Source organism: Stenella coeruleoalba (assembly GCF_951394435.1).
Source record: "Stenella coeruleoalba genome assembly, chromosome: 14".
Classification (NCBI taxonomy): Eukaryota; Metazoa; Chordata; class Mammalia; order Artiodactyla; family Delphinidae; genus Stenella; species Stenella coeruleoalba.
Window position 1 is genome coordinate 59,981,367 of NC_137160.1, and position 12,527 is coordinate 59,993,893.

The following is a 12,527-nucleotide window of genomic DNA, read 5'->3' on the forward strand; positions in this document are numbered from 1 at the left end:
AAAGCCCAGTTAGCAGATGCCCATATGTCCAGATGGTTCAGCTGACTGTGTCACTCTTATTTTTTCAGTTCTAGGAGGTGAGAAGGAAACTTCTGGACTGGTGATGGTGTGAATTTGTTGAATGTGTTAACAGTAGGCTGACCAGTGCTTTTCATTTCTCTCACTTGACAGGAGTGTGAAACCAAGATTGCACAAGAGATAGCCAGTCTTTCAAAAGAGGATGTTTCCAAAGAAGAAATGAATGAAAATGAGGAAGTCATAAATATTCTTCTTGCCCAGGTAAGCTAAACTTTTTATTTTGTAAGATTCTTTTTTTAAAAATAAAAACTGTGTATATTTAAGGTGTACAACATGATGATTTGATACACCTCTACATAGTGAAATGATTACTGCAATCAAGCTAATTAACATTATCCTTTCACACAGTTACCTTTCTTTTGTGATGAGAGCACCTGAAGTCTGCTCTCGTAGTATATTTCCAGTATTCAGTACAGTATCATTAACTATCATCATCATTATTAGATCTCTAGACTTAGTCATTCAACATTAAGTGCAACTTGGTATTTTTTGACCAATACCTCCCTATTTTCCCCACCCTCCAGCCCCTGGTAACCACTGTTCGACTCTCTGCTTCTATGAACTCGACTTTTTCTTAGATTCCACAAATGAGTGAGATCGTACAGTATTTGTCTTTTTCTGTCTGGCTTATTTCACTTAGCCTAATGTCCTCCAGGTTGATCTATGCTGTATTAAATGGCAGGATTGCCTTCTTATGTCTGATTAATATTCATGGTGTGTGTATATGTGTTTACGTGTTTTATTTTTTAAATATTTATTTGTTTTTTTGGCTGTGTCGGGTCTTAGTTGTGGCACGCGGGATTTTTCATTGCGGCACTTGGGCTCTTCGCTTCGTTGCAGTGCGTGCACGGGCTTCTCTCTAGTTATGGCGCGTGGGCTTAGTTGCCCTGTGGCATGTGGGATCTTAATTCCCCAACCAGGGATCGAACTGGCATCCCCAACATTACGAGATGGATTCTTAACCACTGGACCACCAGGGAAGTCCCTATGTTTTTTATATATGTTTATATATATATATGTGTGTGTGTGTATACATGTGTATTATAAATATATATATATATCTCACATCTTTATTCATTGATCCATTGACCATTTGGTAGTTTTCATATTTTGACTATTGTGAATAATGCAGTGAACATGGGGGTGCAGATATTTCTTCAATATCCTGTTTTCATTTACTTTGGGTATATATCCAGAAGTGGGATTGCTAGATCATGTGATAGTTCTATTTTGTAATTTTGGAGGAACCTCCATACTGTTTTCCATAGTGGCTGCATCAATTTACCTTCCCACTAAAACAGCACAAGGGTTTCCTTGCTCCACATCCTCGCCAGCACTTGTTATCTTTTGTTTTTTGATAAAAGCCATTCTGACAGGTGGAAGGTGTTATCTCATTGTGGTTTTGATTTGCTTTTCCCTGATGATCAGTGACACTGGGCATTTTTTCATATATCTGGCCATTTGTATGTCTTCTTTTGAGAAATGTTTATTTAGGTCCTTTGCCCATTTTTTAATTGGGTTGTTTATTTTCTTACTATTGAGTTGTTTGAGTTCTTTATATATATGTAAACTCCTTATCAGATGTAGGGTTTGCAAATATTTTCTCTCATTCCATAGGTTGTCTCTTCACTCCTTTGTTGCCTTTGCTATGTGGAAGCTTTTCAGTTTGATGCAGTCCCATTTGTCTATTGTATATTTGTGCTTTTGGGGTCATATCTAAAAAATTATTGCTCAGACTCAATGCCAAGAAACTTTCTCCCTATGTTTTCTTCTAATAGTTTTATGGTTTCAGGTCTTATATTTAAGTCTTTACTCCATTTTGAGGTGATTACTGTGTATGGAGTGAGATAAGGTAAGGATTCGTTTTCACTCTTTTGCATGCGGAAAACCAGTTTCTCAACACCATTTATTAAAGAGCCTGTCCTTTCTCCATTGTGTAGTAGCATCGTTGTCAAAGATCAATTGACCACAAATGTGTGGATTTATTTCTGGACTCGGTTCTGCTCCATTGGTGTATACGTCTGTTTTTTTATGCCAGTACCACACTGTTTTGATTGTAGAATGATGCCTCCAACTTTGTTCATCTCGTTTAATTGCTTTGGCAAAAAAAAAGGGAGAGAGAGAGAGAGATTGCTCTGGCTATTTATTACAGTCTTTTGTGGTTCTGTATGAATTATAGGATTGTTTTTTCTATTTCTGTGAGAAACTCCATTGGAATTTTGATAGAGATTCCAATGAATCTGTAGATCACTTTGGTAGTACGGAAATTTTAACATTATTTCCTCCAATCCATGAACGTGGGATATCTAAATTTATTGCCTTTTTTTAATGCTATTGTAAATGGAATTGTTTTCTTAATTTCTTTTTGAGATGGTTGTTAGCATATAGAAATGCAACTGATATTTGTATGTTGATTTTGTATTCTGCAACTTTATTAAATTTATTAGTTCTGACACTTATTTGGTGGAATCTTTATGGTTTTCTGTGTATAAGATCATGTCATCTGCAGACAGTCAATTTTAATTCTTTACAGTTTGGATACCTTTTATGTCTTGTTTAATTACTCTGGCTAAGACTTCAGTACTATATTGAACAGAATGGGCATCTTGTCTTTTTTCTGATCTTAGAAGAAATGCTTTCAGCCTTTCACTGGGGTATAATGTTATCTGTGGGCCTGTCATATGAGCATATCATGTCACTGTGTATGTTCCTTCTGTACTCACTTTGTTGAGTTTTTATTATGAAAGGATGTTGAATCTTGTCAAATGCTTTTTTGAATCTTTTGTGACAATACTATTTTTATCCCTCATTTTGTTAATGTGGTATATCACATTATTGGTTTGTGTTATGTTGAACCATCCTTGTATCCCAGAGATAAATCCCACCTGATCGTGGTGTATGATCTTTTAAATGTATTGTTGAATTTGGTTTGTTAGCATGTTTTTTGAGGACTTTTGCATGTGTGTGCATCAGGGATAGTGGCCTCTTTCTTTTCTTGTGGTGTAATCTGGCTCTGGCACGAGGGTGATGCTGGCCTCGTAAAATGTGTTTGGGAATGTTCCTCCCTCTTCAATTGTCCAGAAGAGCTTGAGAAGGATTGGTGTTAATTCTTCTTTAAATGTTTGGTAGAATTCACCCATGAAGCTATCTGGTTCTGCTCTTTTCTTGGTTGGGAGGTTTTTGACTACTGGGTCAATCTTTTTACTCGTTATTGGTCTGTTCAGATTTTCTATTTCTTCATGATTCAGTCTTGGTGGGTTTTAATGCCTCTAAGAACTTACCCAGGAAGAAATGGCAAATAGAGGGACTCAAAACAACAACAACAACAAAAAAAACTTACCCATTTTTTCTAGGTTATCTAGTTTGTTGGCATCATAGTAGTATCTTATAATTCTTTGTATTTCTGTGGTATCAGCTGTAATGTTTTCCCTTTCATTTATAATTTTATTTAAGTCCCCTCTAAATCTAGGTAAAGGTTTGTCAATTTTGCTTATCTTTTAAAAAACCAATTCTTCATTTCATTGACCTTTGGTATTGCTTTTCTCTTCTCCATTTCATTTATTTTTGCTCTGATTTTAGTATTTTCTTCTTTTTGCTAATTTTAGGTTTAGTTTGTTCTTTCTCTAGTTCCTTGAGGTATACACTGTTTGAAATCTTTTTTCTTAGTGTAGGCATTTGGCACTATAAACTTCCCTCTTCAAACTGCTTTTTCTGCATCCCTTAAGTTTTGGTATGTTGTGCTTCCATTTGCATTTGTCTCAAGATAATACTTGATTTCTTCGTTGACCCATTGGTGGTTCAGGACTGTGTTGCCAGACTGCTGATGGTCATTTTATATTATAATTTGAGAAGCTCAACTACAGAGGTATGAATCTTTTAACCAAACTTATGAGAAGATTTAGAGGTTTTAGAGGGGCTTACTTGTTGTATTTATTTGGCCCTACCTTTATGTAGTGTTTGCGTAAATGTTCAGCTGGAGGAAGAAACTACCTTTTGTACTGAGCGATTGCTTCTTACTGGAGACTGTTCTAGCTGTTTTATTTCATCTCATTTCACTCACACACAGGTCTTGAGTTATAGGTATTTCCTCTAATTTACAAATTAGTCTAGTTGTTCCATATTAATGAGATTGGACTTCAGTATTTTAAATTTGTTCTTCCTGATGTCACAAAGTTTGAGATCCTTGAAATGTAACAGATTTTAGCTGATAGTCGTTGCTAATAACACCTTTTAGATATTTTATTCTTTGCCGGTGAAAGTCAGTTGTTGGAGATGAATTGTTCGATTATTCATTAATCAATTTGGCAAAGAGCTCTTGAGTTTCTACTGTATTTCCAGGCAGAGAGCTAAAGATGAGCTCTTTTCTTTCTGAATTTCTCACTCAACCTTATTCTGTTCTGGAAATTCCCAGAGTTTAACCAGAAAGGAATGAAGTTTTAGGCTCTGACAGCATAGTCAGTGCTCCCAGAAACTCACGTATGTGGGATACCTAAAGCCCTACAAGTTTCAATCCTTTTTTGTCACTTCTGAAAATACATTGTTTTGCCTACCAGGGACGTATAACTCTTCTCCCCTGAAGAGAGAATCAAGTCCCAAATATGTCTTTATTTCAGAGTTTTCAGTCTGTTATTTCTTGGAACAGTAGCTTTCCTAAGTGCACTGAGGTAAAGGATGAGCCTCTCTGCATTTGGAAACACCCGGGGAATATGGATATCACATCTCCGAGAGAGTCTTTATGCACATGGGAGGCTTTGGGTAGTTGACTTTAGAATTTGACCCTAGCGTCTTTCACATTTGATCACAGGTTCTTATCCTCTCGCTACCTGTTAGTTTGGGAAAAAATGCTGTAGACCTTTGCTGCCTCCAGCTAATTTCTGTAGCTTTCCATCTCTGTTACCTCCTAAGTTTTGTCTGCTTTGGTTCTTTTCAGTAGGTTGAAAGGGCTAGCTAGATCTTGGGCAGATAGGGATTTATATCCCCTTAGGTGAGCTAATCAGTTTTAGAAATGCGTATTCTGTTAAAGGAGAATATTTACTGTTTTTTAAATATTATCTCTGGGGATGTGGGTTGAGGAAGATGGTGGCTTGTGGTGAGGAAAAATTCCTTCTGTGAACATCTTTCCATCACTAGATCTACTTTCAGGTGATGCTGATACCAGCTTCTCATCTCCTGGGTCCTTCTTTCCTAGTGACACTGTCAAAGCCCACTGTGGCCCTAAAATAGATTTCTCAGTGGGAAGGCATTCAGAAAGGACTGGGAAGCAAAAACACACGGAGTCACTTGAACTTTGCTTTGTGCCCAGTGTGCTGGCAGCATGCAGAGCCTTTGCAAAAGAAGGATTCCTAAGTGGCGTTTTATGTCTTGAGAAAAATCTAGTCATTCCTCCCAAACAACTTAGTCTACCTTTTCTCAAAGAAGCCTTTTCTTGACATTAGGGAAATGGGGTATTTTTTGGGTGTGCAGTACAACAAGCTTTCCCATAACTTGTGTGTTAGTGTATGGGGTGAAACAATTCAGGGTGACAGGAGACCCCAAAAGAGTGACATTTCCTAGACTCAGACTCTTCAAGGTGTTCACCAGTGGTCATTATTTAGGAGAATGAGATCCTGACTGAACAGGAGGAGCTCCTGGCCATGGAGCAGTTCCTGCGCCGACAGATCGCCTCGGAGAAAGAAGAGATGGAACGCCTCCGAGCGGAGATCGCCGAGATCCAGAGGTGAGGGAGAGCCGCGGGCTGGTTTCCAGGGATGCCGACTGCGGCGCGAGCACAGGTGGCCAGCGCTCAGCCTTCCGTGTGGAGGCGTCAGAGTGACCCTTCAGTTTCTTCTTTATTAAGTCTTAAGGACGGTGCAGTATCGAGTGCAGCCATGGAAAGCTGGTCAGTCTAGAGGCAGACGACGGGCCTGTCTCTGCTGGCCGGTAACGCGCTTCCCGCCCTGTCCCCGCCCCCGCGCAGCCGCCAGCAGCACGGCCGCAGCGAGACCGAGGAGTACTCATCAGAGAGCGAGAGCGAGAGCGAGGACGAGGACGAGCTGCAGCTCATCCTGCAGGACCTGCAGCGGCAGAACGAGGAGCTGGAGGTGGGCGCGGGGGACCCAAGGCTGCACTGAAGTCATGGCAAGCGCGGGGCTCCCGGCAGACGTGTTCTGCTTGCCGTCGGTAACCGACGGGCAGGCCGAGGAGGGGGACTTTGGGGGGCGTCCCACCGGGAGCGTGCAGGGCATACACAGTGTGGGGAGCCGGCAGCACGCTGACCAGTCTCCCTTCTCGCCCTCCCCTCCTCACAGAGGAGACCGAGGGCTGTGGGCGGCTTCCCCTCCCTCAGGCAGGTGCCAGGACAGACCTGCACGCCGGATCCCAGCTCGGGAGTCCTCTCCCCAGAGCCGCGGGCCGAGGCCAGGGGGCCGTGGGAGACGGGCCAGCTGGCAGCACCTCGTCCTGCTCAGCATTTTACAGAGCATACGAACATGCTGAGTAGGAAAACGGTCCTCCAGAACTTCAGCGCTCGGGCTGTAGGTCAGGCTGCTGCAATGAAGGGAACAGCCCCCTGGTCTGAACAAGGGCCCCCGCCCCATCTGGCCGCCCACCAGGTCGGCACAGGGCCGTTCGGAGTGGGCAGGAAAGGAAGGGATGGGACCCGGGAAGGGCGCCGAGCGAGCAGGGCTGAGCAGCCGCCCCTGCTGGAGGAGGGAGGTCTGTGGGGCAGGGCGTCACCTGGACTTCATGGACTGAGGGCGGGTAGCTCCGGTGTGGCGCCAGGTTTCTGTGGTCAGCGGGAGTTGTTGTCCGCAGCCTTCTTGCTGATGTGAGCACTGTTGTCCCTGTCCCTCAAGATCAAGAACAACCACCTGAACCAGGCGATTCACGAGGAGCGTGAGGCCATCATCGAGCTGCGGGTGCAGCTCCGCCTGCTCCAGCTGCAGCGCACCCGGCCTGAGCCCCAGGCTGAGCCCGAGCCCATCGCCAGGGAGCCGCCCCCGAGCGGCAAAGAGCAGCCTCGGCCTTCGCCCGGCAGGGACAGGAAGGAAACGCCCATCTGAGCGCCACCCGCCCGTCCGGAGCAGTGGCCTGGAGCCCCGTCAGCGCCGCCTCCACTGTCCCCACTGTAAAGATGCCTCCTCCACGCGGGCGGTGCTCACCGCAGGTGACACGAGGACAGAGCGGCACGCGGTGCGGGCTTGTCGGGCACAGATGAGTTTCCAGCTAGTGTCAGCTTCTTTGAAGATTAATTTCCTTTGTTAAAGTAACTATTTTAACCCTTGAGTGGCTTCTTTTTAAACCAAAAATCGTCTTTCTTTCCTTTTTATTACGGCAGAATCAGGATTTTTCTCTCGTTCAAGGGGGAACCAAACAAGGCAGCCTCACTCCTGCCCGCGCCGTGTCCCCTTCCAGGGTCTCTGCTGCCCGCCATTCTCGCCTGTGCCTTCACGCCTCCGTGGTGCAGATTCTGTCCTGGGAGCCGCCTCACATTTCCCGACTGGCCTGAGTGGCTCTCACGGGGGTGACCTTCCCTGCCCCACACCCCGGGCCCAAGTCACCACAGCAGCCTGTGCAGCTGCAGACACAGCTGCTCCGGAGCCTGCCTGCCGGCCAGGGTCACCACAGCCACCCGGCTCCTGCTGCCTGGGATCAGCAGATGCTTGTCGCTGGGTCGTGGGAGCGGCTGCCTGGACCCGGGGCATCCACACAGAGGATTTGTTTCTCCAACCTGCCACTAGAACAGAACGTCGTGGGTTGCTGCTTGGGCTAGAATGTAAGCATCTCTTTGCCTGAAAAAGCCATATGGATGGGTAGCTATGCTCTTACACAAGATTTCAGATGTCAGTGTCCACAGGGGCCGGGTGAACTGCTGCTGGGTGCCCAGTTGACCAGGCTGAGCGATAGGAAATGGCTTTCCTCTGGAGTCAGCCGTAGTCCTGACCCCACCACGTCTCTGGCAACCCGAGGTGTCTGGGAGGCCGGCTCGTAGGCACTCGGTCCAGTCCTGCTGTGTCCGAATACGTGGCTCCACGAGGTTGTCAGCTCTCACGGCTGTGAAGACAAACCCCACACACTCAAGGTGATGGAAACACCCCCTGCCCCCGAGGGCTCTGTCCTCTCCTCCTGGTTAGTATTTATTTTCAGCACCTGTTTAATGCTGTTTTTTATTCTCTACCTATTGCACTGTTGTGACTTGTTGGCCATTATTTGATTTTTGTACGAAAAAAGCTTTGTTATAGAAATCAGCATACTATTTTTTTAAATCTGGAGAGAAGATATTACGGTGACTGAAAATACGGTCAGGTGTCAAATATAAGTGTATAAAAGCCTTCTTGCCGTCCTGTCGGTCATGTTACATTCATTTTATATTTGCTGGCAATACTGAAGGGATTCTTTTGTGTTTAAACTCTAATTTCTATCACAGTGTCATGAATTTTTAAAATTAGTATTTCATCACAGTTGTCTCAGTGTTGGTTAACTAATTTTTGCCAGGACCATTATTGATCAAGCAAATAAATTCAACAGCCATTTGAGGAAAAAAAATTCCGTTTTTCGTAGCTGTTCTTTCTTTGAAATAACTGAGTGCCCTGTAGCTGGCAAGGAGTTGGTTTGATTTCATTCAAGGTCCAGGAGCGCAGAGAACCTTGTGTGTCAACTCACATTGCATCCCTCACCTCAGCAGAGTCAACGCCCACTTGCTGGTCAGCAGGCTTTGCCGCCATCAGGACGACTCCTCCTCCTCCACACTGGCTCGTGCTGAGCTGGCCTGGATCTGCAGCTGCTTCTGTGAGCAATGCCCTGGTTCCGGTGGGAGGTGAGCTCCGTCCTTCCAGCCGATGCACAGGTCAGCTGGCCTGATTTGGCAGAAAGGTTGGTCACGGCCAGGTCACTTTCCTGTAGGGGACTGCAGGGGTCAGGCAGATCACTGTCCTGGTGCTGATCACGCGCCTCCCGGTTGACAGTTTCAGGTTCCAGTTCTGGGGAAGTGAAAAGTATGATTTAGTCTCAGTTTGGTGACGTGGGGGCTTCGTTTAGGGCAGGGGTCCCCAACCCCGGGCCACAGACCTAGGAACTGGGATGCACAGCAGGAGATGAGCGGTGGACAAGCGAAGCTTCATCTGTATTTACAGCCACTCCCTATCACTCGCATTACCTCCTGAGCTCCACCTTCTGTCAGATCAGCAGTGGCATTAGATTCTCATAGGAGCGTGAACCCTACCGTGAACTGCACATGCGAGGGATCTAGGGTGCGGCTCCTTATGAGAATCTAATGCCTGATGATCTGAGGTAGAGCTGAGGCAGTGATGCTAGGTCTGGGGAGCAGCTGCAAATATAGATTATCGTTAGCAGAGAGGTTTGACTGCACAGAGAGCATAATCAATTGCTTGCAGACTCATATTGAAACCCTATCAGTGAGTGGCAAGTGAAAACAAGCTCAGGGCTCCCACTGATTCTGCATTATGGTGAGTTGTATAATTAATTATTTCATTATATTTTACAATGTAATAATAGAAATGTAATGTTTTTGAATCATCCCCAAACTGCTGCCCCCCCACCCCCATGGAAGAATTGTCTTCCATGAAACTGGTCCCTGGTGCCACAAACGTTGGGGGCTGTTGGTTTAGGGGACTCCATTTTGGGCCCACTGTTTTGTCTTTTAACAATTATCCCCTTTTAATCAGACTCTCAGCCTGAGAATTGTGATCAAGATTTCAGGCATTGGCCCTGCTCCCAGCTACTGCTCTGGAGCTCTCACAGCTTTTGCTGAGTCCGTGTGGGCTCACATTCTTTAAGCTGGTTGTTCTTTTTGTTCTTTTCTGATGTTCCAGTCTTAGGGAGATCATTTGCTCGGTGGTTAGCGGCTGCAAACATGCATTGAACGCTTTTGAGAGAATCCAGTGCACCAGGGTGCCTACTATGATTATCCAAGCAGGATCGTCCCATGTCTGGGGTCGCCAAGGCCCTAAGCAGTCAAAGTCAAGTAAGTCAAAGAAAGAGCCTATTGAAGGAATCATTCTCTTAAGCCATGTGGCTTGTGCAGTGATCTTACGGAGCTGAATTTCCACGTCCCCAGAAGTGTCAATCCAGGTGCAGCAGGTGGTGTTGGCCACAGCACAGATAACCTCATTGCTCAGCTAAAACGTGACCACGAGCTATCCTATTATCAAGAACAACTTTGGCCAGAGAGTCTGGGGATTTTTTGCTGGGCAGCTCTTGCTTTAGCAGCAGATTCTGCAGTATCCTGGAGAGTTAAGGAGAGGTCCCTGATCATAGCCTCACTTGCACTTTCTCCTAGCCAGGAAAGTGGAGATTTGCTGAGGGAAGTGAATTTTGAATCATGAATGCCTTCTGGTAATTTTGGCTTGAGTCTGTGGCTCAGGAGTGGAAAGGTGACAGCCAGGGAGGCCAGTAAAATTTCAGGATCTGCAGGCTGCACAGGTGGTTTTCTTCTGGTTACCCTTGTCTCGTGTCCCTTCTTTAGCCTGGATGCAATATTCTCTGGGTTTGGGGTTGCTAACCAGAGGTGGGGAAGTGGACCCAGGGTCCTGATATGATAGAGAGAAGGCTGAGTTTCTTCCATAGAAACTGTCACTTTGGGAATCAGGGCAAAGTTTGTGATGGACAGAACTACCTGATCATCAGCCTCTTGGCAAGTCCAGCAGTTACTTGGAGGTCTTACCACCCACCTTGGCGATGGCCTGAGACAATGGCATTCTCTTTCCAGGCCAGAGCAAAGCAAAAGGTGAACAAAAGAATCAGAAAGGCCTTCATGGGGTAGGAGTTAGGAAAAGGATGGCCAGGGAGGGAAGGAGGAATGGAAAGAAATGTGGAAAGAAAGGTTCTCAATCCTCTTGATCTGACATCTTGGGAAGAAGCATCCTACCTTGATGTCAGCTGCTCCTCTTCCCGGTCGGTTTGATTTGAGGTCTCCAGCGTTTGCAGGGGCCCAGATGCCCGGCAGAGTCTTTTTCAGCTGTGAAATGCTCAAGGTTCAACACCTTGTAATTTGGCAGCAGTGTAAGTGGTCAAGAGTCCTCGATAGGGTCCTTTCTGTGAGTCTCAGTTTTGCAAAAGCGTCTGAGTAAAACAGTAACTGTCTGTAAATGACGGAAGACTTAAAAATGTAATCTAATATCTATGTTTCACAAGGTGAGAGGCAAATCCTTTGAGATTTTCCAGGAGCCCTCTGGGAAACCTCAAAGTTTACTATGAGGTCAAAAAGACTCTTATTTAGTAATTTGATTTTAAGAGAATGTCAAAATATCAAACATTTGATTAAATAGGATCACAAATCATTATGATATAATAATGCATCAAAGTGACAGTACCAGATATTAAATGCAAATAGAGAAGGTAAACAAAAGCTAGTGCTCCTTATGTTGAGAAGACTGGGTTTTGTTAAGTAAGAAAAGACCTGATAAAGACAACATGAAGCAGAGTCAGTTATTTTGGTAACGCACAAAATTTTTGCTGTCCAGGCAGGTTAATTAAAAGGTAAAACAAACAACAGGGCTTCCCTGGTGGCGCAGTGGTTGAGAGTCCGCCTGCCGATGCAGGGCATGTGGGTTCGTGCCCCGGTCTGGGAGGATCCCACATGCCGCCGAGCAGCTGGGCCCGTGAGCCATGGCCGCTGAGCCTGCGCGTCCGGAGCCTGTGCTCCGCAATGGGAGGGGCCGCAGTGGTGAGAGTCCCGCGTACCGCAAAAAAACCCACAAAAAACAACTAGTTCTTTAAAGAGCACACCAATAATCGAAGACAACTTTGTCTTTTTAACAGAGGGAAAAATCAAATTCTAATTTTGCACTTGTGTAGCTTGATGATAAAACTTATTTTTTAAAAAACACAGCCAAATCCTGCAGCCTATGGGGAAGAAAACACATTCACAGAAAGATAGACAAGATGAAAAGGCAGAGGGCTATGTACCAGATGAAGGAACAAGATACAACCCCAGAAAAACAACTAAATGAAGTGGAGATAGGCTGCCTTCCAGAAAAAGAATTCAGAATAATGACAGTGAAATGATCCAGGACCTCGGAAAAAGACTGGAGGCAAAGATTGAGAAGATGCAAGAAATGTTTAACAAAGACCTAGAAGAATTAAAGAACAAACAAACAGATGAACAATACAATAACTGAAATGAAAACTACACTAGAAGGAATCAATAGCAGAACAACTGAGGCAGAAGAACAGATAAGTGACCTGCAAGACAGAATGGTGGAATTGACTGCTGTGGAACAGAATAAAGAAAAAAGAATGAAAAGAAATGAAGACAGCCTAAGAGACCTCTGGGACAACATTAAATGCAGTAACACTCACATTACAGGGGTCCGAGAAGGACAAGAGAGAGAGAAAGGACCAGAGAAAGTATTTGAAGAGATTATAGTCAAAAACTTCTCTAACATGGGAAAGGAAATAGCCACCCAAGTCCAGGAAGCGCAGTGTGTTCCATACAGGATAAACCCAAGGAG

General features: G+C 45.0%; 1 protein-coding gene across 4 annotated transcripts in view; it reads left to right on the forward strand.

The window, feature by feature from the left end:
- RALBP1 (ralA binding protein 1) overlaps positions 1 to 11,339 on the forward strand; it is a 47,658-nt gene extending 36,319 nt beyond the window's left edge. The window contains exons 7-12 of one of the 4 annotated variants that reach the window (XR_013831392.1): positions 172 to 279; positions 5,673 to 5,794; positions 6,035 to 6,158; positions 6,366 to 6,668; positions 6,912 to 8,184; positions 8,738 to 11,339. Coding sequence is in view for 2 of the 4 variants with exons in the window: in XM_079943126.1 (XP_079799252.1) it covers positions 172 to 279; positions 5,673 to 5,794; positions 6,035 to 6,158; positions 6,366 to 6,668; positions 6,912 to 7,118 (864 nt within the window). In the remaining 2 variants the exon portion in view is untranslated. Of the gene's footprint in view, positions 1 to 171; positions 280 to 5,672; positions 5,795 to 6,034; positions 6,159 to 6,365; positions 6,669 to 6,911; positions 8,643 to 8,737 lie in introns of those variants that run through there. The other 3 variants (XR_013831393.1, XM_079943126.1, XM_079943127.1) reach the window with 3 other exon arrangements.
- Positions 11,340 to 12,527: the final 1,188 nt, after the last annotated feature.